This window comes from Cimex lectularius, unplaced genomic scaffold, assembly GCF_000648675.2.
Source record: "Cimex lectularius strain Harlan isolate CLEC.00 unplaced genomic scaffold, Clec_2.1 scaffold29, whole genome shotgun sequence".
NCBI classification, from domain to species: domain Eukaryota; kingdom Metazoa; phylum Arthropoda; class Insecta; order Hemiptera; family Cimicidae; genus Cimex; species Cimex lectularius.
Window position 1 is genome coordinate 686,639 of NW_019392675.1, and position 25,740 is coordinate 712,378.

Sequence of the window (25,740 nt, forward strand, 5' to 3'; positions counted from 1 at the left end):
AAAAAATAAAAACAAAAATATACAATTTAATACTGAAATAGTTCAATAGAAGAAATCATTGTGTTCAAGCCAAATTATATACAAGCTGATATATTACGACATTATTGCCATTATTTTTTCTAAGTAACCTAAGCGAATTTTTAATTATCTAAAAGAAAGGTACAAGAAGGTAAAACATTCTTTAAAAAAGTATAAGGACAAAAAGCACATCAAATTAACAACATATACAACAAATATTGCTTTCTTTTCAATAAAAATGAAAAAAAAATCTTGTACAATATCAGAAAGAACACTACTGTCAAGGTAGAGTATATTTATTGAATAGGTGTGATTTTTTTTTTTTTTTTAATATTTATGGTGGGGAATTTGGAGTAGCAATAAAATTATTTCATTATTACATTGATGTGGGGGACCAGAAATTCATTTCCCTCAACTCGGAAGGCTTTGCTTTCAAGGTCCTTACAGGCTGTACCGTAGAGGGGGATGACGTGGGGTCACTGTCGCTGAATGTCCTACCGAACTTCGAAGACCATTTCTCTGCCAGTTCTTTTGTCATTTGGCTGTTGTTGTTGTCAGTGTCGACAAGATCACTTGATCCTTTAAATTTAAAAATTAAAAATAAAGTTAAAAAAAAATTAAAAAAAGCAGATGGTAAAAATATTTTCACATAAAGTATTCCCATAGGATCAGGTGATTAATATGGTAAAAACAAACAAGAGAAATATCACGATTACACGTACCAAAGAGAATTTCGGTGAAATAGGGGTTTTTTCTCAACATTTTTGGAGAGGACTGAGGGCTAGCTGGAAGAGATTTGCTGTTCCGTCTCACTCGCTGGCTCGGAATTCTTGGAGGGGCCAGCTTATCGCCTTTTCTTTCTGTAACAGATAACACAAACGTAAATTTATAATTTTTTATTTTTGAACTCTTTAATCTTTTTTTTTTTTTTTTTTTTTTTTTTAATTTATCAACAGACTTACTACTGGAAAAGAAATCTGCCAGCTGCCTCATCATTTTCCTCATCAAAGCATAGTCTCACAATATATTATCATATGTTTAAAAATCCCTCAATAAAAAACATGCAATTAATATGAATAGCGAAACTTTCTAGAAATAATATTCCATAAATATTATATTTTAAAATATCTGATAGTCTACAATTTTAATTGGTTGGAAATTTTATATAAATTTAATAATATACCGACTGGCAAACCTCTAAACCACAATTTAAAAAAAAAAAGTCACTTTTTAATTGCGATTGTCTATCAACTTTTAGTTGTTTTTTTTTTAATTTTTCTCAAGACCAGGTAAAAAAGCTTTCGAGCATTGAAATGAATCAATCAAAATTAAGTGCATTAATTTCATCTGCTGATCTTTTTAACTGATCTTAAGAAGAAAATGTCACTTTTATTTACCGGCTAGCATTTGATGGGCAACGGCTACTACTGAGTAACCACACGCGGCGCCTTCGCCTGTGAATCCGTCGTCGATGCCTGTCGAAGCTGCACGTCCAAGTGGAGGATCGACGCCATGTCTCATTCCTATTTCCCTCGGAGCTGCAACAGAAAAAGGAAAAATTCATAAATAACATGTTTTCCAAAATGTGTAAATAAACACGTTAGTTGAAAGTGTCGGCAAACAAGACAATTCAATAAGATAAGATAATTAACTTGAAAAATATAAGGCCGTATGTTTGAATTGAGTTATGTACCGTTTTTAAGGAAAACATTGACAGCATGGGATCAAACGGAATTAAATCATTACAACAGTTATTTTAAGCGAATCTATCTCCACATGCCTCACTCAGTGCCAAAGCGAATGTGCAATATAGGTCTAGCTAAATATACACAATTAAAAAAAAAAAAAAAAAAACCACATGGAGAAATTACTTTCAATAATAAACTAAAGTGATAAAAGGCAAAATTAAAAAACTATCGTTATATCCACTTACATAGTAATTTCCACATAACGCGTGGAACGGATAGAAAGAGGCAATCCATAGATAATTCTCAAGAGACATTAGTAGACCAAACAATGTGTTCTCAATGAAATATAGAGTTAAACTGAACAGGGAAATAAAATCCCGGCCTTGGTTTGAAGCATCAGGGCCTCTACAAGGGCATTATATACGATTCTCCCTCCAATGATCCCGACGTGTAGGTTCAGCATGTAAATGACCCCCCCTCCTTATAATAAAAAAAAAAAAAAACGAGAAAAACATTATCAGTGTATCAAGGACATAAGGAATTTTTTTATCACAAACTCGACCAGCAATTTATATCACCAGAGTTCGTGATAATTTAAACCCAGTGGCGAAAGAATAAAAAATTAAATTGAAAATCTTCCATGTCTTGAAACGTACCTGGTAGCACGAATTTATCCAGTTTTGTCGTACGTTTTAACGGCTTAATAAGAAAGAGATGTTTTCAATCCGAGGTGACCACGCACAATGGTCTAAATTTAGAATCCTAACGCTAGTAGTGTGAACCCCCTCGGACAAAATACATCTGCCTTATAAAACTTTAAAATAGTTTTAAGTTGTTTCCATTTTAACCGAATGGTATTGAAACAATGAAAACGGTGAAACAAAAACAAAATAATCAGCTCTCTGACTCAGAAAAATTACTATACGTCTCAGTTGAGTGATAAAACTAACAAAGACCAGATACCAGGAGTAAATAAATTAGTGGTTAAAAACAATATGACAAATTTTAAAGGTGATTTATATTTAAAGGTATTTATTATAAACATGAACAAGAAAAAAATAAATTATTTTAATTTTAATCGAATTTAATTTAATTAATTTCCTTTATAATAGAAGAATGATTAAAATTATTTTAAAACAAACCATATTCTTTCCATGTTTTGCTGCTGTTGTTATTTGTTGATATAATAAGTCTAAAAATAATGCCTGCAGAATGTTCTACAAATGATGCTTAAATACCTGGCAATGAGATTTACAAAATTGATAAAAGAATTGCATTTTTCTAAAAACACCTCATCAAAAACTAATTATAATTCTTCCTTCCAGTCTGCAATTTTTTTATTTTCTATTGCATAATCAAAACATAAAGAGTACAAGACAAAAGAATGCACTTCGGGCAAAACATTATTTGAAACATGAAAAAAAAAGATAGTTTTTCCTAGGCTGAGAGTTTTTATTCAAGAGAAACATCGAAGAACAAAAATTTGCTTGTAAAAGACTAATTTTGAACCAAAATTGTAATCATGCTTCATGTTATATGAAAAGCATTAAAAAAGTCTGCAATATAAACTTTGAAAATTAAAAACAGTCATCTACAGAAATCGAACTTACAAGGGAACTTACAACAGATTGGTGGGTGACAGATCTGTATACATGTATGCACCACACCACTTGGTGTGAATGTTTTTTTTTTTATATAATTTTTATTTCACTTTGCTTAAATCAACTATGTAAATATTTCATTTTACAGCATTTTTTATGCAGATTGCAATAAAAATATAGTAAAAAGCTATCAAAGTTTATCAATAACCAAATATTTTACGAGTGAAGTAGGTCATAAAATTTTCATCAAACTAATATGAAATTTCGTTTTAGCATCTCAAGAGAACCATAAATATACATTTCTGTTTGAATTTAAATTTATCGATTTTTTCACCCCTAAAATTTTTCCGATTTTTAATAAGTGGTAATAAGAATATCTGATTGAAAAGGCTATAATTCAAAAATGGTGCTAAAACAATTTTAATGTCATAGGGTCCAATTTTTTTTTTTTTTAAACAAGGGTTCGCAACAGCAGAGGTCATATAAGCCCTCAGGGTGCCGGTGGTTTTGAAAAAAAGCCCATTTGTAATGATGTCGGGTTCGAATGCAGGGCCGTTGGATTCGAACCCGGGACAATTACCTGACAGTGATGAGGGCCGTGTCAACACCTAAAGCGTTGCGGCCACCGACGCCTCAGTTAAGAGACCATTTGAAAGAAGAAAAACGTAGCTTTTTAACAATTTATGTGCCATAAAAATATACAAAATATTTTTATAAAAAAATATACAAAATAACAAATTTATTTAGCAGAAATTAACTTTTTTTACTTCGGAATAGTCCGACTTCATTGTTTGTTACTGTTATAAAAAATAAATTCTACTTGAGAATTTCTTTAATAAGAAGACTGACAAATTTTGAGTACTTTCTTATAGAAACCTTTAATATTATGTTTTTATGGTAAATACGTTTTTAAAAAGCTATGTTCCTCTTCTTTCAAAGGTCTGTTTGATGTTAAAATCCTTTTACCATTTTTGAATTATAGCCGTTTCAATCAATATTCCAATAACATCTCAAAAATCAAAAAAATTATGGGGGTCAAAGTCGGTAAATTTAAATTCAAACGAAAATTTATATTTAGGGGTCTCTAGAGGTGCTAAGTCAATGAAATTTCATAATGCTTAAAGGTAAAAAAATTACCTTGTTTACTTAAAAAATATTTGGCTTTTTGGAAATTTTTTGGTCATTAATAAACTCGTATAGCTTTTAATTTATTTTTATTGCAATTCACTTAAAACATTCTGTAAAGTGATATAATCATATAGTTAATTTGAGCAAGGAGAACAGCAAAATAAAAATATTAAAAAACAGAAAATGTCAACCTTTAAATTTTTTGGCAAAAGAAGAACTTATTCACAAGAAGCATGTGCTTTTTGTGCTAATATTTTGGAGTATAGAATGACCAAAAACGTTTGGGCCAAATCTGTGACCCAACAACCCGGTTGTCCCCTTGTTAGTCTTTTTTCGCGGTGATAACCTTTCCCTTTACAAATATTTTATTATTCAAACAAGAAGCGTTTTAAAATGATTTGTTAGAAAACATTCATTTAAACAGTTTAAAAAAAGTTATCTTTGATGTTATTTAAGAATGTATTTATGGGGATAAGACAACATTCAAACTAGACATTTAATGAATACAATGTGGAGTATAAAAATATCCAAATATAACATTAGAAGCATGTGCATTTATATAAAAAATAAGAATAAAATAAAAAAATCAACCCTGAAAGGGTTAAATGACAAAATAAATGAATAGAGACATTAACATTTAATAGAGAGTAACAAAAATTAATACTAGAAGCATTGGAATGAGAGAAAAAAATCAGATCATAAGCAAGCTAGAAGCATTAGCATTTATGAGTAACAGACTTCAGACCCTAAGTACACCAGAAGCATTGGTAACTATCAAAATTAGAGTGAAAATTCAATTCGTAATCAACCTAGAAGCATCGGAGAGTAGCAAAATTAAGAGTAGAAGCATTGGCATTTATTGAGTGCCAAAATTCGTGATCAGACTCATGCTAGGTTAAATGAATGACAAAATTCAAGAAAGATGTTATGGACTAAGGATTCACATTTAATTCTGACAAAATTCAGATTATAGGCAAGCTAGAAGCATTATTTCAGATCCTAAGTACGCTAGAAGCATGAGAGATTGGCTAAATTAAAACAAGAAGCATTAGATACTAACAAAATAAAGACTAAGAAGCATTGGCATTTAATCAGTAATACAAGTCAGGCTGTAAGCACGTTAGAAGCATTATTATTTATGAGTGACAAAATTCAGATTATAGGCAAGCTAGAAGCATTATTTCAGATCCTAAGTACGCTAGAAGCATGAGAGATTGGCTAAATTAAAACAAGAAGCATTAGATACTAACAAAATAAAGACTAGAAGCATTGGCATTTAATCAGTAATAAAAGTCAGTCTGTAAGCACGTTAGAAGCATTATTATTTATGATTATCGAAAATCAGACCCTAAGCACGCTAGAAGCATTATCATTTAAACAATCACAGAATTCTGAGCTTACGTACGCTAGAAGCATTAATATTTATTAGTGACAATATTCAGACACTAAGATGCTAGAAGCATTATTATTTAAAGAATGACACAATTCTGATCCTAAGAACGCTAGAAGCATTATCATTTAAAGAATCACAGAATACTGGCTCTAAGTACGCTAGAAGCATGGAAGATTGGCTAAATTAAAACAAGAAGCATTAGATATTAACAAACTAAAGACTAGAAGTATTGGCATTTAATCAGTAATAAAAGTCAGGCTGTAAGCACAGAATTCTGAGATTACGTACGCTAGAAGCATTAATATTTATTAGTGACAAAATTCAGTCACTAAGGCGCTAGAAGCATTATTATTTAAAGAATGACACAATCTAACTCTACGCACGCTAGAAGCATTATCATTTAAAAAATGACAGAATTCTGACCCTAAGCATTAATATTTATTACTGACAAAATTCTGACCCCTGCCACACTAGAAACATTAATATTTATTATTGACAAAATTCAGGCACTAAGGCGCTAGAAGCATTATTATTTTTATTTAAAGAATGGCACAATTATAACTCTACGCACGCTAGAAGCATTATCATTTAACAAATGACAGAATTCTGACCCTAAGCATTAATATTTATTACTGACAAAATTCTGACCCCTAGCACGCTAGAACCATTAATATTTAAAGAATGACAGAATTTTGATCCTAAGTACGCTAGAAACAGTGGAAATTGAAGAGTAGCAAACTTCAGACTGGAATCAATGGCATTTAACGAGTGACATAATTGGGATCTTAAGCACGCTATACGCATTATGATTTAATGAGTGGGTGATAAGACAAGCACACTTGAAATATGTACGTTTAATCGAAAAAAATAATCAAAAAAGATCGCAAGATTGAGTTTTGATGTTGCAAACCACGTGAAAAAAAATTAGAAAGTGCTTACATAGAAGAAATGTCTTACGGAGCTTGCTGAACCAACGATTATGATGATGACGAGGCTGAGGTGAGATAAACTTCAAGAGCGAGACAATGAGTTCTGGTGAAACTACTACCTATTTTAAATACGAATTTTAAATCTTAAATTACATCTGCGATTACAGAAACTAGGAAAAACTTCAGTACAAAGTAAGACCAAAGGAGCGTAATTGAAGGCTCGTAAAAACAATGAAAAAAAACTTAATATGACAATTTTGCGTGAAACACTTTTCTAAAATGGCAGTACATTTTTAAAAATGAATCAGAGTAAAGCAATAAAATTAACGACTAACCGTTGCTAGTAAGTCTCGTGAGGCCGCGGAATTGCGAGTGGAAGAGCGTGTTTGTCCCAAATAGCAGAACAGTTACGCGCATCCCCTCTCAACAACGACGCATTTTTTTGAAGGAGTAACAATTTTATTTAGCGTACAAGTTTTACCAACAAAATTCATATTCGCGAAGGTGAACTAGCGGCTAGCGAAAAAAATAAATAAATAAAAAATAAAAGATTTCCAGCCTAGGCAAAGAATATGCAAATTACGATGTTGCTTTCATTTTGTAATGAGTCAATGGAGTCACTGGCTAACGTCATGATTCTTTCAGATCCCGGTGGAAATCCCACAGAACCGACTTTTAAATTGTAAAAAAGAAGACTTTCTTTGAGAAAACTTTTCTCAAAAGCATTTTATTATTTTTAAATACTATCTCCTAAGTTGCCTTCTGCTTATTAACACAAAAAAATGTTACATAAGCTTTATAAGCTTGAACTTTATATTTAATTATAATCGCTGCTTCTTCATGCACTATAATCATATTTTCAGCAACCAAAATAACTTTTCCTTAAGAATATACGTTGCCCATTGACATAAATAATCGTAGAATTATATTTTCTTGCTTAACACTTAACAAAATAAAATTTTATTGTGTTCGTCTTGACAAACAATCCTTGAAGATTTAATTTATATAAAGTGCTTTATAAGGTTGTGTGTTAGTCTGAGAGTCAGCACATGCATGGTAAATTACTGGGTTCTCCATACCTGCAGATGACTCGGACAGAACCAATCCAGTTAAACGTGTGATTTACATAAGCTCATCTCTGCACATATAAGCACAAGAATCAAGCTAGTGTCAGATCTGTCCAGCCGCTTAAGTTAGAGGCTCCAGGGACTATCGACACAAATACACTCTTTCCTATTTGCTAACATTCACTCATGTGGGTGGTGGAGTACTCAATATTCCCTTAACACCCTTTACACGTTTATCATGAGATTTCCTCTTATGTTCTGGAGTGAGGAACCTGTAATCTGATCCTTACTGAGATTGGTGTACCTATCAGATATATAGACCAATCCACTGAAGATAGGCACACCAAGATGATCAGTAAGGATCAAATTGCAATACCATCATTCCTCTCATTACACACTCACGATAATAAATACACTCAATCTAAGAACACAAATAGAGGCATATCGACTCGATGTCCATACTATTTCCTCCAAAAATAGGTAATATTGCTGCCATGTTCAAGCACAATTATAATACTGGGTGGCATTCCTAGTTCTCTAAATGGAGCCAAGAAATGACACCTTTCAATTATTTGGGGCACATGGAGCAACCCTACAAGTGGTCCTATTTATAAATAATTTGACCAAATTGTAATTAATAGAGACTAAAATTACTGTTGAGTCTATAACTGGCACAAAATTCAGAAAATGTGACCAGACCCATATGGTCCATTCTCTATGAAAATTAATGTTAATTACAGGCATATCAATTTTTCTCCCAAATTTTACAATTGTGCTATTTTTTATATATATATTTTTTATAATGCTATCAGGTAAAATAGCTAAGATAAGAACAGTTAAACTATTTCAATTGTTGATTTAACAAATGTATCAAGTTAGAGATTAGAAAGAAAAGAAAAGTACAGTCAGTCAATTTAGAAAATCGATAAAGTTTAATCATATTAAGCCAAAGATTAAGATTTGCTCTAAAATTTTCAAGATAACTTTTACGTCCTAAATAGATTAGCAAAAACAAAAAGAAAAAGAAAAAATTGATTTATAATATTACTCATATAAGAAGTAAAATTATAAATCAAAACATGTATGGTCTTCAATATTTTAAATTAGATCTGTCTCTTTTTCAATCAGATAAAAAAAATATAATTTCTGTTACTGAAGTACAATTAAGTACTACAAATATTCATAAATAAAAAAAATAGAGGTATTAAAGGCAAAGTTAGTTTTTAATTTAAAAATATTAAACATTAATAATTAAACTTACTTAAAATGCTCAAAGGAACGGTGAAAATGGCACCAATTGATTTCACGAATACGTAGACTGTCGACATTATTATTATTTTTTTTTACAGAAATAGAACTTAAAGACACAAAATGCACGATGTGAAATAATCAAAGACTTGACATGAACTGGTGCCTTCTCGGCTGATACGTTTCATACAACTGTCCAGGAGAGGTGTGTGTCTTGAAGCCAATCGTAGTTCTAGCCACTTATCTCTTTGGCACACAATTGGCCGGCCAATGGGGCTCCCACTTTTGGCATGTATATATATCCCTTTCGTTCCCTATCTCTCTTTCTCTTTATGATTATCTTTATATCTTTTTATAAGGCCGGTTTAAACGGGTTGCGTAAATGACATTGGGCAGAAATTTTATTGTCGGCGTTCATTGAATACATTTGAATGAATTTTATGGTTTATTTAAATTAATTGTATTGTTTGACTTATCATTATTATTCCCTTCTTTTTTGTTTCTACCTTTTAATTAACACTTTAAAACTAGAACCAGATAAACACAAGTTTTAAAAAATGTCAATTACCAAAGGCCTTAAGTAAAATTTGTTTTATTGATTTAATTTTCAATAATGATAACATGATAATAATGACAAAGCAGTTATAAAAATACATAAAACTTAGGCAGAAGGCATTAGCCTATTTTGTGCACCATTTAAAATGTAATTTGTATGCTTTCTTTTTAAAATAAAAAGTATTTAAATCAATCTATCATAAAACCTAATTGAATTTAACTGATTTTTTTAGTTATTCAGATATCGTGAGATGCGGTCGGGTGTGATTTTTTTAGTATGGTTTTTAAACAAAAGTAGGCTACTGTTATTTAATTTGATTTAATTGAAGAATGGGTGTGTCGTTGTCTGTCAGTATTTCTTAATAGTTCAACCTAAACTAAAAAATTTTAAGTAAACAATAATTACTTTAAAGGACTAAAAATATTTGATTTGGTTTGTAAGGATGAGAAATAATCTTAAACAAAATTTTATTTTATTTTTTCGTACTCAGAAAGAGGTTACGTAAATTTAAATATCTGGCAGGAAATATTTTTCTCAATTTGTGAGGTGAACATTACTGGCTGAAATTATATTGGCACAGGATCAGCTAACATTCCACAATTACAATCCGCAAACCATTTCTGGCCGACAATCGATTTTCCAGTCATATAAACGATGCTCAATTAGGCGTTAAGTCGAGATCCGAACGAAATCCAAGCATGGTTTAACATTATTCTATTATCTTTTTCTTGAATTTCAAAGAAAATCATTTTTCACGCCTTGTTCAAGGATTTGAGGTGTATTAATAGTCAAGAGCAAGGTTGGAAGTAGCAACGATTTCAATTTGTAGGTGGGGGGACTTGGCAGATTGTTTTTAGGTGAAGAACTTTGCGATGAATGAAAATGTGTGTCAACAGCAATGTATGTGTCTTTAACACTAAAGCTGCCAATTCCTTGTAAACAAATCTGCTTGATATGTATGTCTGGCCAAAAAAAAAGGTACATAAACAACTCATTAGCCAGTACTAGCAAAGTCCTAATTCTATTATAATGATTATATAATGCCTCAAATATGTTTAATGTATGTAACAAGGCAATGAACCTTAACTTCCCTGTATGTAAATTATAAATCTCTCTTTTATTCACAATAGCAATTTATATTTATTTTGTTTCAAATTCATTATATACTTCTTCTGGCTTTACAGTTTAAATTTTACAATGTTGAACTAATAAACTTCAATACACAGAACTATTTTCTATTTGTTAAGAAGCAAATATGAGCAATTTGAAAATTTTAAAAGCTGTAAAGCTTGGTTGGCATTTATGAACGATATGTTGTTTTACCATTTTATTGGAATATTCAATGATTAAAAGGGGAAAAAAATTTGAGGTCAATTTCTAATAATAACAGACCTTTGCCTTGAACTGCCACTATTACGGTATAAAGGTAAATCACCATCGATTTACTATCAGTTAAAAAGTAGGTGAATTGCAATGGCTTTGGTAAAAGTAGTTTTTTTGGAAATAGTCCAGTATGTGAGTCCAATTTTTGCAACAACCTTTAAACCGTTTTTAAAATTAAGTAAATAATCTTGAAATGAAATATATTTTATGACAACTGAGTAGAAAACAACCTACATTTTTTACCAATAGCAATCTTAAAATAAACCTACTGATATCTTAATACTGAATTAAATTAATTAACGTTTTTAGTTGAGATAAGTCTTAAAAGTCGTAAAAAAAGACTTTTTTATCTCAACTGAAAACCTTAATTAATCGAAAGATATTAATTGGTCAAGCGGACCACGAAAACCAGTGAATTGAATTAAATGTTGAAATCTGTCAGATGCAGCGAGTATAGGCAGACAAAAATGATCGGTAACGAGCACATTTCGGGTTCATCGCTTCAAGAACTACATAGAACAATCTTAGAGTTTATATGTATGTAGTGTATTGTATAATATGTAGAATATAACTGTCAAGGCCATTAGCTAGAAAAAACAGGAAAAATAAAGCATTTGCCATTATCCTACCTAACTAAAAGAAAACGCATTTTTTAAATTTTGTTTACTTATTTTCATTAATTAAATTAGTAAATGTTAATATGAATTAGCAAGCAAAGAAGAAATATTTCATGAAATTGCATGGTTAAAAAAACAAAATACACCAGAGTTGAAGTAGGAAGACCATGGTAGCCAAGTGGTTGGCAAGAACGACTGTTGGCTCATAGATCCCTTTGTCATGGGTTCGATTCTCACCATTGCCCATGAAATTTTCTTTCACATTCCCCCTCTCAAAAAATATGAATACAAAAAAATATTAATGAACATCTGGCTATTTATAAGTATAAGGCCAATGAAAAACTAGTTTTTCAAATAGATGTTTCTTGATTATCCTACTCCCCTATCTTCCTTTAGAAACACATTCAGTTTGCATAACACAAGTTTCACAATTTGGTTTCTAATAATTTTTCTAACCTTTTCAGGGCTAGTGATGAGATATCTCATTCAGGCTAGCATGCTCCCTAAGCCCAGTGACGAGGTATCTCATCCTCATGATTTTTTACCTTTTGTAGCCACCCCAGCTGGACATTCACGTCATCTATTGGACTGAGGTTGTATCTAACTCGTAGCAGACACCTCAGTGGTGAAGGAGACCTATTACACCCTTCATTTCCCTTCCTCATCATCAACAAGCCACTCTTTTCCCCTTTCTATTCACAATCTGGCCCCTCTTTCTCTCAAACTTTTGCAAAATTGTGATACTTTTTTCCTCTGGAAATCCATTCAGCCATAATATCCATGTTTCATTGGGAACGTTGCACTTTTGTACTTCTCAGCAATACCACCTACTCTATTTTATTTCTGATTTTTCACCTCTAGTCTGTCAATTGGCCTCAGTTTTAGTTTAAAGTTCACAGAAATTTTTGAAATGTATTTTTATTTGTTATTGTCCTTTTTCATATAATTTATGTATACTTTTAGTCAACTCTGTACCCATTTGCATTTATATGTATGAAGAGTTGAGCAAATCAATCATCAATTTTTTTTATTATTATTAGATTTTAACATACTTTAACANTACATTTCTGTACTTCTGTTGTAAAGTATAATATTTGATGAATGTAGTGTCAAATCGATTTGAATGGAACTAATGCAACATAAAAGGAGTAAAAGTGATACAAAGTGAATGCATTGGAATTTTATGCATAACATAAAAAATAGCTGGAAGGGGGTCACACATTTTCCAACGAATGAGGAACGCATTTTAGCACCGGAAAATCAGGCCGGAAAAGGTTGAAATGGCCACAAGAATACCACAGGGCAGTGTAACTGGACCAACTATTTATATTCTTTATACTGCAGACAACCACTACCTTCGCAACTTTACTAATGACATGACTGTACCATCCTCTGTCCTCAATCCAACAGTTGTTTCAGAAGATCTGCAGAGATATATCACGTGTATAGCAGACTGGTGACACATGAAAATGATACATGTGTGAACAAAAATAAATGAAAGCAAGTTGTCCATGTCACATTCTTCTTACAATTTGCAAAGTTCCTATCCCCAAATTTAACTGCGTTTGTTGCCTTTGGTTCACTTAGACTCATGCTTAATATGATATCAGCGACTAAAGAATAAGACCTAAACAGAAGCTATGGTCTACTTTACAAATTTGTAAGTCAACAATCCAACCTATCAACCAAAACGAACTCGTAATCTACAAAATGCTACAACTGATTTGGACGTACGGTAAGAACTGAGGGGAACCGCTAAACCTTACAATATCCAATGTCTCCAATCCTTGCAGTCTAAAGCAGATGTTCTAACCACTTGAGCTATCGTGAAACTAACTTTAGTCTCGATAGCTCAAGTGGTTAGTGAGAGCAGCGGCGTATAGAGCCAAAGGTCGTGCGTTCGAATCCCAGTTGTGACACTAACTTTTTCATCTCAACCAAGCCCTTACTTAAAAAGAATACTTAATTGAAATAATTAATATGGTCAATTATGACTACTAAATGAACTAATTTAATGTAAGACAACAATCCAACCTACTGACCAAAACAAACTCACAATCTACAAAATGTACAACTGATTTGGACGTATGGTACAGAACTGTGGGGAACCGCTAAACTTTTCAGTATCGAATGTCTCCTTCCTTTCAGTCTAAAGTACTCAGATCAATTTTAAATTCTCCGTATTATATCCAACTCTCACCAACCAAAATTTCATTTATCCAAAAATTTACAAAGTTTCACAATAATCTTTCCCATCACCCTAATAATCTCGCCGAAGTCCAAACAGAACCCACCCCGTAAAGCCTCTCAAGAGGAAATGGCTCCGCAACCTTTCTGACAAATAGGTAGTGGAGCTCAATTAGTGAAGTGAAAGGAAGAATAATATTGGTTATTTACTCCTCTCAATACGACCATGTAAATATGTATATGTATTCTCAAATTATGCTGTTACCACAAATTTACACATGATATTGTAAAAAAAAAATTCTTAAATTTTTTTTCAGCTAGACAAAAGTTGCATGTGATAAGATTTAACATCTTATTCTTGCTGGATCCAAAGTAGGCAGACCAACATGATCGATAACGGCCACATTTCAGGTTCATCACCCCTCATACAGCATGGAGAACTCTCATAATTTTAACTTACAATGACAATCACTCCACAAGAAAGAAACTGATACATAACAATAAATTACACTCACATGCAAAAAAAAAAAAAATCTTACACCTACATAGATTTTCTTCTTCATCATGAATATTTTTAATTTAACACTCCTTGATTGCTCATAAACTGTCTTTCTGAGAGTTGATGTATTGAGACCAAATATTTAATACTTTGTTATGGTTACCTTTTTTTTTTAATTCAATGCCGTTTCTCCAATCTCCCCCCCCCCAAAAAAAAATAACCTCATTCACCTAGTCTTGACTGAATCTAATATTTACAGAATATTTGGATTCTTTAATAAAAATCAGTTAAACTCTACTCAAGATCAACTTTCCAGTTTAAATTAATTATTTCTTGAACTTTTTTTTATGCAAGATAATGTAAACACACATATTTGTGCCACATTTTAGTTTGATTTCTTCAATAACATCAATCAAATAAAGATGAAAGAAAACTTCTAAATGAGCGGAATACATACTTTGGCAGTGAGTGTACAAATCAGTAGATTTATAAATACAGATTTAACTTAATTAATGAATAATTTCAATTAATTATTTTTTTATCTTAGGTCTTAGTTGAGAAGAAAAAGTTAGCGTCCAAAGCGGGATTCGAACCCACGGCTTCCGGTTCAATACGCCAATGTTCTAACCACTTGAGCTATCGTGAAACTAACTTTAGACTTGATAGCTCAAGTGGTTAGTGAGAGCAGTGGCATATAGAGCCAAAGGTCGTGGGTTCGAATCCCACTTGTGACACTAACTTTTTCATCCCAACCAAAGCCCTTACTTAAAAAGAATAATTAATTAAAATAATTAATATGGTCAATTATGACCACCAAATGTACTAATTTAATTAATAATGTAAATGGAAGTGAAAGAGAAAAATGGAATAGCTTAAAACATCCTTGCTAATTGTAACTTATTAATGTGGTCAATTTTTCCAAAAAAATCTAGTTTATTTATTGAAAATGAAATATATAAATACAATTAACTTACATATTTTAGCCCTTGGAATAAATTGTTGACAGGGGATGGTATGTTGACTCGGATCATCGACGAACTGGCTTGGATTGATTTTGCTCGCAACCATGCTTGTCAGGGGTTTTGCTAATTTACTATCGGTAATTTTCGTTTCAGTTTCTATTGTCGATTTTTTGTAGCGGATTGAAAAGAAGTCGTCATCATTGCTTGGAGGTGAAAATGCTGTTTGGTCAAGGTCGTATCTGAAAAAGACAAACAAAACAAAAGATGTAAGTATTTAAGTTGGGTAATGTATGTAACGTATTTGATATTTTGTAAATTATTAAATGGTTAAGGTGCCCGACGCATATTTGCTAGTAGCACTGTAGCGCTTGGTTTTTAGTTGAAAATAGTATAAAAAATGTATTAGAAAATGGTTTGACCCTTCTCTGACACCCATACATCCAACAAAATTGTGTTTAGAATAATTAAATAATTTTATTTTAAATAAAACAGGGCAGCAAAGAATCTACCCATAAATTTTAATTAAACAGGTTTTTATCAGAATTTAATTTACACATAATCACAAAGTGTCATAAACACGAACCAAGAGTAAGTATTCATCATCTAAAGACTTCAAATTAAACTCTTTTTTTAATAAGATATTTATCTGAAACAAAAAAATTACCGACAAAGTGTTGATTACTCATTAAGGTGAAAGAAAAATTAAAAATGGAATTAGCACACTAGCCAGAAACAATTTTGGATTTATAATGATACATAAATGTTTATACTGGTTAATTACATGTCCTTATAATTCCTTGTTGCTATTTCAGCTACAATTCTCAAATCACTTAAGTTCATAAGTCATTGACTTTTTATGCATATCATGAGCAACACACATATTAAGGACGATTCATATCTACCAGCACATAGCGTGGCAGACACGGCACAGATACCTAGCATTTATACTATGTGCTAGTCACAGCAACAGTCACCTACAGACCAACAAACTATTTTTCAGAAAATCAATGGACAGGATCCTTTCCACGTCCGTGTATTACAAATTACGTACATTTCATCACATATAATATATAATATTCTTATAATAATATTATTATTATTTATATTCTTATATATTATTATTACACATATTTTTTAAAAATCTTGAATATATACTGATCGGCGATTCGATTTTAGCCCGAATTCGGACTAGCGCAAGTACGGTTTACCAAGACTGGACATTATAATCAAATTATAATGCAATTTATTATAGGTAGGCACCAAAGCTATTGGAATTGCACAAATCTTGCCCATCAAAGCAAAACATTCTCGGCGACAATGCTGCCCGGTGCTGGTATGTATGTATCTGCACGTGCGCTAAGTATGAACGTTCCTATGTTTAGTATGTAATGATGTTTTCTGTGTCTACCATGCTATGGACACGCTCTGTGATGGTAGATATGAATCGACCTTAAAGAGTACACTTGTCTTCTTAATGCTTTGTAACAACTAAGTTCAGAATCACCAATCATTACCAAATTGATCAGGTTTTTATCAGAATATTCAAAATATAATCACATGATCTCATCAACATGGACCAAAAGGTGGCATTCATCATGTAAAAACCTGCGATAATATGGTGTTTTTGTTAACATAAAAAAAAATTGAAGTATTTCAGTACGATGACAAGCGAGAAACACTTGTAATTATGGAATGAAATCAAAATTTTTACACTATTAAATTCACTAGTTTCATGGTCCACTTGACCAAGCAATATCTTACAATTAAATAAGGTTTTTTAGTTGAGATAAAAAGTCAATGGCACAAGCGGGATTCGTACCCACAATCTTCGGGTAGATACGCCGCTGCTCTGCTACTTGAGCTATCGTGACCTTGATCCACTCGGACACAACTTCCCATCTCAACATGGGAAAAATGGCAAAAAGGAACGAAAGTTCAAAAGGTGGGGTTGCGATGGGAAGTTAGTGTCCAATTGGATCGAGGCCACGATAGCTCAAGTGGTAGAGCAATGGCGTATCTAGCCGAAGATCGTGGGTTCGAATCCCGCTTGTGCCATTGTCTTTTTTATCTCAACTAAAAAACCTTGGATAATTGTAAGATTTTAACAGTAGTTAATTAAATTGTCAATGTTTGATTTGTAATAATTATTCAAGGTTTTTTCAGACATCCACTTTATAATCAAATGATCTCATCAACACGGACCAAAAGGTGGCATTCATCATGTAAAAACCAGCGATAACACGGTATTTTTTGATAACACAAAAAAAAAAGTATTTCAGTATCATGACAAGCGAAAAACACATGTAATTGTGAAATGAAATCAACATTTTTACAGTAGTTAATTAAATTGTCAATGTTTGATTTGTAATAATTATTCAAGGTTCTTTCAAACTTCCACTTTATAATCAAATAATCTCATCAACACGGACCAAAAGGTGGCATTCATCATGTAAAAACCAGCGATAATACGGTATTTTTTGATAACACAAAAAAAAAAANTTTTACAGTAGTTAACTAAATTGTCAATGTTTGTTTTGCAATAATTAATAAAGGTTTTTTTCAGACTTCCGCTTTATAATCAAATGATCTCATCAACACGGACCAAAAGGTGGCATTCATCAAGTAAAACCCTGCGATAAAATGGTGTTTTTGTTAACACGAAAAGAAAAAAATTGAAGTATTTCAGTACCATGACAAGCGAGAAACACCTGTAATTATGGACTGAAATCAAAATTTTTAAAGTAGTTACACAAGAAAAATTGAAATATTTGACTCTCATAAATAATTATACAAGAGTATTATTATTGTTTTTGTTATACATTCTTAAAACCTATATGCTGCTACTTCAGGTACAGCTTTCAAAATCATGAAATGTCATAAGTCAGGACATTGAATTTTGTTGCATATCATCATTAGCAACATACATTAATGGTATATTTGTTGTTTTATTTTTATTTTATGTGAGCATTAGGTTCAGAACCACCAATCATTACCAAATTGATCAGGTTTTTATCAGAACATTCAAATCAAAATATAATCACATGATATCATAAACACGGACCAAAAAATGGCATTCATCACCTAAAAACCTGCGATAATATGGTGTCTTTGTTAACACGAATAGAAAACATGAAGTATTTCTGTACGATGACAAGTGAGAAACACCTGTAATTATGGAATGAAATCAAAAATTTTACAGTAGTTAACTAAATTGTCAATGTTTGTTTTGCAATAATTATTCAAGGTTTTTTTCAGACTTCCACTTTATAATCAAATGAACTCATCAACACAGACCAAAAGGTGGCATTCATCAAGTATAACCCTGCTATAAAATGGTGTTTTTGTTAACACGAAAAGAAAAAAATTGAAGTATTTCAGTACCATGACAAGCGAGAAACACCTGTAATTATCGAATGAAATCAAAAATTTTACAGTAGTTAATTAAATTGTCAATGTTTGTTTTGCAATAATTGTTCAAAGTTTTTTCAGACTTCCACTTTATAATCAAATGATCTCATCAACACGGACCAAAAGGTGGCATTCATCAAGTAAAAACCTGCGATAAAATGGTGTTTTTTAAACACAACTTTTTTTAAAAATTAACTATTTTATAAACTTCACAAATTTCTGAAGTTATGTCAAAACTCAAAAATTTACCAGGTTTTTATCCTCGTTGAACGTTACAATCAAATGATCTCAACACAGGGCAAAACAAAATGAGTTCACTATGTTTTATATGATAAAATTGGGTTTTTAAAACATAAGAAAAATTTTATTCCACTTCCTAGCTTTTTTTTTTACTGGCCTTAATTTATCCATATTACCCAGGGAAATGCTTCATGTTGATGCTGATTAGTGTACAATTTTTGGAGGAATGGAAGCACAAAATAATATTCCAAGAGAATGGAAAGAATCCCTTCGAACACAGAGCCTATGAGACAGGAGTCAGACACTAACCTCTGAGCTACCCCTGCTGTCCCTCCTAGCATAGCTTAATTTTCTTCATAATTTATTCATTTTCTTATATATACTAAAAACTATTATTTAACATTACTCAGGCTTTAATCAGAGTTTAAAATTATAATCTCAAGATCTCATCAACATAATAACACAATAAAATTGTATCTTAATGATTTAGTTTGTATACTCAACACACAAAATCAGTACTCAAATGCTCAATTAAATATGAAATAAACTTGTGCAATACCATTTTTTAAACCAAGCAAAAAACATAACTGACCGTTTCCCATCCATCATATTTTAATTCCCTTCATATCACCCTTATGATTAATAATTTACACTTCTGATAATTTTCCGAATAAATTTGGGGTCGGCGCTTTTGTTTAGGCCACCATGTAAAAAAATATATACAGGCATAATTTAAATTGCCGTTTCGGTTTTTCGCTACTATGCAGGGTGTTCAGCAACTTATGTTACACATTTTGTCAGTAGATTCTACATTTTAAATGGAACCAAAGAGTCCTAATTAACTATGATCCGAATCTCAACAGTTTTGGAGTTATTCAGCTTTTTCTGCTTTTATAAGATTTCATGGACTTTGCATCAAATTAACAATGATAAATTCAAAACTACAAGTTTTGAACAAATCCATTGATACCATTGAAGACTACGTTAAATTTCCAATAAGGTATGATCAATACTAAACTTGTAAACGTTTGTGAAATAAGCGTTTAGTAGTAAGAACTTTGAAAAAAAAAAATTTAATCTTTAAATTTAATCTTTCCACCTTACCAATCCTTCAACCACGATTTTTCCCCTCCATTCATCAATTTCTTCACATTTGAAAAAATGTAATTATAAAAGCAGTTACACCAATAAAAAGGATATCAAATGGAGTACGTTTTCTGAAAATTGCTGGTCTCTAGGTTTGAAAATCGTAGTTTAAAATCACCATAGTAAATTTTTCACCTTTGAAAAAAAAAATTAAAAAAATTAGCAACTAAAGCGCTTATTTCACGAAGGTTTACAAGTTTAATATTGATCACCATCTTATTGGAAATTTAACGTAGTTTTCAACGCTATCAACAGATTTGCCCAAAACCTTTTAGTTTTGAATTTATCATTGTTTATTTGAAGCAAGTCAAAAATCAGAAAAACTGGAACAACTCCGAAACTGTTGAGATTCGGACCATAGTCAATTAGGAATTTTTGGTTCCATTTTAAATATAGAATCTACTGGCAATGTTTGTAACACAAGTAGCCCAATACCCTGTACATTAGAAGATAATTTTCAAAATGTCAATAAAAATTGAACAAACCTTACTCTACAATTAAAATCACATTAATTCTTTTGTGGTTCGAAAACCTGTCAGCCAATCTAGATACACACAGACGTTTCAGATACATACAGTCACTCAAGAACACTTGATTTCTTAATTAATTCAAAGACAAATGCAGACGCACAGTTTTTCATAACTCTGCGCAAAGATACACTGCTTCTTCATATCATTTTGCTTCAAAATCAAATAAAAATGTCATAAGTCAGGACTTTTTTTCATATATTCATTGACACGCATCAAAAGGATAGTTTTATCTTGCTTTATTAAAGATAAATTAAAATGGTTTAAAATTTGAATTTTATTCATCGCAAAATATGGTTGAAAATATTTATTTAGCCATAATTTCGCAAGACTCAGGGTTTTTAGCAATCATTTAGAAACCAAAAAAATGCTTATGGAAGCTATTTCCACACTCTGAAGGATTAGCATTTTGCTAGTTCAGCACTGCAGATACTTTTTTACATTATTCTAATCACCATGCCATACATCGTCATTTTATATATGCAATAAAATACGTTGTAGTTTTGCCTTGATTTTGTTAAACACAAATAAATATGGCAGAAATTTGATTCATCCAAACTAAGGGCAGTAAGGTTTTTAATTTTTCTTATTTTTGTATAGAAATGTGTGGTGTTTAGTGACCATTTAGAAAAATGTTTTCCTTATCGTACCAACGTTTTAATCTCAAATAATGACCAAAACGTTGGCAGGTTAAGGAAAATGTTTTTCTAAAACCTACGACACACCAGATCGCATCTCACAATCTCCAAATAATTATTTTTGTATATTACAACTATTGATTAACGTTACTCCTCAGGCTTTGTTTCAGTCTTGCAAATTATAATCACAAGATCTCATCAACACAGACCAAAAAATTGCATTCATCATGAAAAGCATGTGACAATACGACTGCTTTTGTTAACACACTAGACAAATTAATATTTTACTGCCAAAACAAACGGTTATAGAAAATTCACTAATTTCGTGGTCCGCTTGACCAATTAATATATTATAATTAATTAAGATTTTTAGTTGAGATAAAAAAAAGGAATGAAAAATGGCAAAAAGGAGGGAAAAATTCAAAGGTGCGGTTGAGATGAGAAGTTGGTGTCCGAGTGGATCGAGGTCACGATAGCTCAAGTGGTAGAGCAGCGGCGTATCAAGCCGAAGATCGTGGGTTCGAATCCCGCTCGTGCCATTGACTTTTTTATCTCAACTAAAAACCTTAATTAGTTATAGAAAATGATGATTTTGTAAAGAAACCAGAAACAGTACTTTTTTGCATATTCTTAGTAATTAATTAGTTGCTATTTCAGCTACACCATCAAAAGTCAAGAAATTGAATTTTTATGCAACATACATATTATGAGTATTTTACTCATTTTGTATAGATATATATACCCAGCAGTCATAGGTTTGATTTCAACCATCGCCCTGGAATTTATGATTCCACCTCCTCCCTCTTCTCTGGAATATTGTTCATTCAACATACTATAAGGGCATTGAATTTTTTTGGTAGATTACAATTATTAACACACATATTAAGAATGTCGTAATAATTTTGTTGTTAAAGACCACAGATTTGATCTACTGCCAATGTACCTTAACTATGTTTATCTATTTATTATTTATAAATTTAGTATAGTTTCAGCAAGCAAACTATTTTGTTTATTACCGTTATCACCTAACCTGAATTTTCAGTAATCAAACCTAATGGTTGAAAATCAGCTGGTATGGATGAATATAATGGCAAGCATATTATACATTCATAAAAAATCAAAACACTAATTACAAAATAAATAAACTAAACTATAACACTAATAATAAAAAAATAAAGGTGTTTTTCTAAACTACCTCATTCTTGACCGCTCCTCACTTCAACAAACTAATTACAAAACCGAAAAAGTAAAAAACATATTTATTCATGAAATTTAAAGGGAACTGTATGAATATTACCATTCCAAAATAGGATGATAGCAAGATTTAAAAAAATAAAATTATATAGGAATTTTTTAAAAATTAATTTTTTTTTTAATGTTTGGTTTACCCTTTCAATTTGGATTATGAAGACTGCACTGTATTTAAAACTATTATTTAACAATAACTTGAGGGTTTAATTCGGTCTCGCAAATTATAACCACATGATCTCAACAACCCCGTCCAAAAAGTAGCATTCAAAAACCTGTATCAAAATGTCAATAATAATCCCGTTAGTCAAAATGATTTTGTAATGAAACCAGAAATACTACTTATTCAGATATTCTTAATAATTAGTTGTTGCTATTTCAGCTACAGTATTTAAATCACTGTAATGTCATAAGTCAGGACATTGATTTTGATGAATATCATCATTAGCAACGTACATATTAAGCCTTTTTTGTACTAGATACTGAAGAAAACGGCACAGATTTAAATCTACTATTCAACTAGGACAGCATACGTTTATTCATAATTTCAATTAAGATTTTTAGTTGAGATAAAAAAAGACAGTGTCACGAGCAGAATTCAATCCCATGATCTTCGGCTAGATATGCCGGCTACTCGCGTAGCCACTTGAGCTATCATGATCTCGATCCACTCGGACACTAACTTCCCATCTCAACCCCACCTTTTTTAAATTTTGAGATGGGAAGTTAGTGTCCGAGTGGATCGAAGTCACGATAGCTCAAGTGGTAGAGCAGTGGCGTATCTAGCTGAAGATCGTGGATTCGAATCCTGCTCGTGACACTGACTCTTTTATCTCAACTAAAAACCTTAATTAATTGAAAGATATTAATTGGTCAAGCGGACCACGAAAACTAGTGAATTTGTTCATAATATTTTTTTAAAGATATTTTTTGCAATAATTATTTAAGATTTTTTCAGATTTGCACTTCATAATCAAATTATCTCATAAACACGGGCCATAAAGTGGTGTTCATCATGTAAAAGCCTGTCACATTACTGCAGTTGTTTTAAACGCAAATTAAAATTTAAAAAAATTAACCATTTTATTAACTCAAAATCTTTTGAAATTATAATCAAAACTGAATAAATAATCATATGAGCCACTGGCATAATTACAACCTTTTCTAATGATATAATCCAGGCTGTAATCAGACTTGCACAGTATAATCACATGATCTCATCAACACGGACCAAAAATGCATTCATCATGTACAAGCCTGTGACAATGGTGACTCTTTTTTAACACATATAATTTTTATCTTATTTGCCTTATCTGCATTATATTAAAAACTAGTTTAGATGATTAATAAATAATTAATAGGAATGCTTACAAAAATTTCAATGTTTTATCTTTCACAAAAGTTTGATATTATATCATACCTCAATAAGTAATCATATGAATTACTGGTATAATTAAAACCTCTATTGCAAAAATTATCCAGGCTTTTTTCACAGTTGAACATTATAATCACATGATCTCATCAAAAAAATTTTTTTTTAATGTTCACTATGTAAAAACGATGTAGAGTTTTTAACACATGAAAAATAGAAATTTTTGATTGTCATAAATAATTAGAGTATTCTTATTGTTCTTGTTATACATTTTTAATACTTAGATTTGCTACTTCAATTTTGGAATGAAATCAAAAATTTTACAGTAGTTAGTTAAATTTCTTTATGCTTGTTTTGCAATTATTATTATTATGCAATTATTCAAGGTTTTTTCAGACATACACTTCATAATCACATAATCTCATCAACACGGACCAAAAAGTGGTATTCATCAAGTAAAAACCTGTGACAATACGGGATTTTTTAAACACAAATTTTATTAAAAAAATTAACTATTTTATACACTTCGCAATCTTTTGAAGTTATAAGAAAATTCAAAATTTAACCAGGCTTTTATCACAGTTGAACATTGTAATTCATGATCTCATCATCATATACCAAGAAAAAAAGGAGTTCACTATGTAAAAAATTAACTGATATGTGGATTTTTAACAGATAAGAAAAATTGAAATATTTGATTGTCATAAATAATTAGACGAGTATTTTTATTGTTCTTGTTATAAACACATCTTAAAACTTGATGTTACTATTTCAGCTGCAATTCTCAAAATCATTGAAATGTCATAAGTCAGGACATTGAATTTTTTTGCTTATCATCATTAGCAACAGCTATTAAGGATATATTTGTGGTTTTAATATTATTTTTTGTAAGTACTAACTTCAGAATCACCAAACATCAAAACAATCAAGTTGTTATCAGAATATTCAAAATATAATCGCATGTTCTATCAACCTAGAAAGAAACTGAAATTTTAGCAAGTTGTTTGTTGCTAGTTCAGTTACACAACTCAAATCATTGTAATGTCATAAGTCAGGACATTGAATTTTTTTGCTTATCATCATTAGCAACAGCTATTAAGGATATATTTGTGGTATTAATATTAGTTTTTGTAAGTACTAACTTCAGAATCACCAAACATCGAATCAATCAAGTTGTAATCAGAATTACAATTAATTAAGGTTTTTAGTTGAGATGAAAAAAGTCAATGGCACGAGCGGGATTCGAACCCACGATCTTCAGCTAGATACGCTGCTGCTCTACCACTTGAGCTATCGTGACCTCGATCCACCCGGACATCAACTTCCTATCTCAACCCCACCTTATGAGTTTTCCCTCGTTTTTGCCATTTTTCAAAATATAATCACATGTTCTATCAACCTAGAAAGAAATTGAAATTTTAGCAAGTTGTTAAAAGTTGTTTGTTGCTAGTTCAGTTACCCAACTCAAATCACTGTAATGTCATAAGTCAGGACATTGAATTTTTTTGCTTATCATCATCAGCAACAATATTACATAGCAAAATATTTTAGTATTTTTATTGAAAAATGGCACAGATTTGATGTACTATTCAATTAGCATAGCTTTTTTTTAATGGCCTTATTCATATTAACCACAGAATTGCTTCATGTTGATGCTGATTAGTGTATTTTTTGGGAGAAGGGGAGCACAAAATAAAATTCCAGGGGCAATGGTAGAAATCAAACATCGCTGAGTCTATGAGTCAAGAATCTGACACTAACGTCTCCACATACCCACTAACCTGACTTTCTTAATAATTAATTCATTTTCTAATATAGACTAAAAACTATTGTTTCACATTACTAGGCTTTAATCAGGCTTGAATATTATAATCGCATGATTTCA

The 25,740-nt window shown here is 31.2% G+C and overlaps 1 protein-coding gene and 10 non-coding genes across 13 annotated transcripts in view; all 11 read right to left on the reverse strand.

Moving 5' to 3' along the window:
• Positions 1–331: 331 nt before the first annotated feature.
• Positions 332–25,740, reverse strand: part of LOC106661876 — a 30,655-nt gene continuing 5,246 nt past the window's right edge. For all 3 annotated transcript variants that reach the window (XM_014385603.2, XM_014385602.2, XM_014385601.2), the window contains 4 exons: positions 15,289–15,515; positions 1,416–1,556; positions 741–878; positions 332–597 (listed from right to left, as the gene is read on the reverse strand). In XM_014385603.2, coding sequence (XP_014241089.1) covers positions 395–597; positions 741–878; positions 1,416–1,556; positions 15,289–15,515 — 709 coding nt within the window. In that variant the 3' untranslated portion in view covers positions 332–394. The remainder of the gene's footprint in view (positions 598–740; positions 879–1,415; positions 1,557–15,288; positions 15,516–25,740) is intronic.
• On the reverse strand, positions 15,810–15,884 carry LOC112126429. Its single transcript, XR_002909966.1, has one exon. It is a non-coding gene; the product is annotated as a small nucleolar RNA SNORD18 (small nucleolar RNA).
• LOC112126420 lies at positions 16,806–16,878 on the reverse strand. The gene has a single exon (XR_002909957.1). It is a non-coding gene; the product is annotated as a small nucleolar RNA SNORD18 (small nucleolar RNA).
• Positions 17,432–17,503, reverse strand: LOC112126427. The gene has a single exon (XR_002909964.1). It is a non-coding gene; the product is annotated as a small nucleolar RNA SNORD18 (small nucleolar RNA).
• Positions 17,659–17,730, reverse strand: LOC112126424. Its single transcript, XR_002909961.1, has one exon. It is a non-coding gene; the product is annotated as a small nucleolar RNA SNORD18 (small nucleolar RNA).
• On the reverse strand, positions 17,832–17,903 carry LOC112126422. Its single transcript, XR_002909959.1, has one exon. It is a non-coding gene; the product is annotated as a small nucleolar RNA SNORD18 (small nucleolar RNA).
• On the reverse strand, positions 18,285–18,362 carry LOC112126426. The gene has a single exon (XR_002909963.1). It is a non-coding gene; the product is annotated as a small nucleolar RNA SNORD18 (small nucleolar RNA).
• On the reverse strand, positions 18,758–18,829 carry LOC112126421. The gene has a single exon (XR_002909958.1). It is a non-coding gene; the product is annotated as a small nucleolar RNA SNORD18 (small nucleolar RNA).
• Positions 23,434–23,505, reverse strand: LOC112126428. The gene has a single exon (XR_002909965.1). It is a non-coding gene; the product is annotated as a small nucleolar RNA SNORD18 (small nucleolar RNA).
• LOC112126425 lies at positions 23,668–23,737 on the reverse strand. The gene has a single exon (XR_002909962.1). It is a non-coding gene; the product is annotated as a small nucleolar RNA SNORD18 (small nucleolar RNA).
• On the reverse strand, positions 24,244–24,315 carry LOC112126423. Its single transcript, XR_002909960.1, has one exon. It is a non-coding gene; the product is annotated as a small nucleolar RNA SNORD18 (small nucleolar RNA).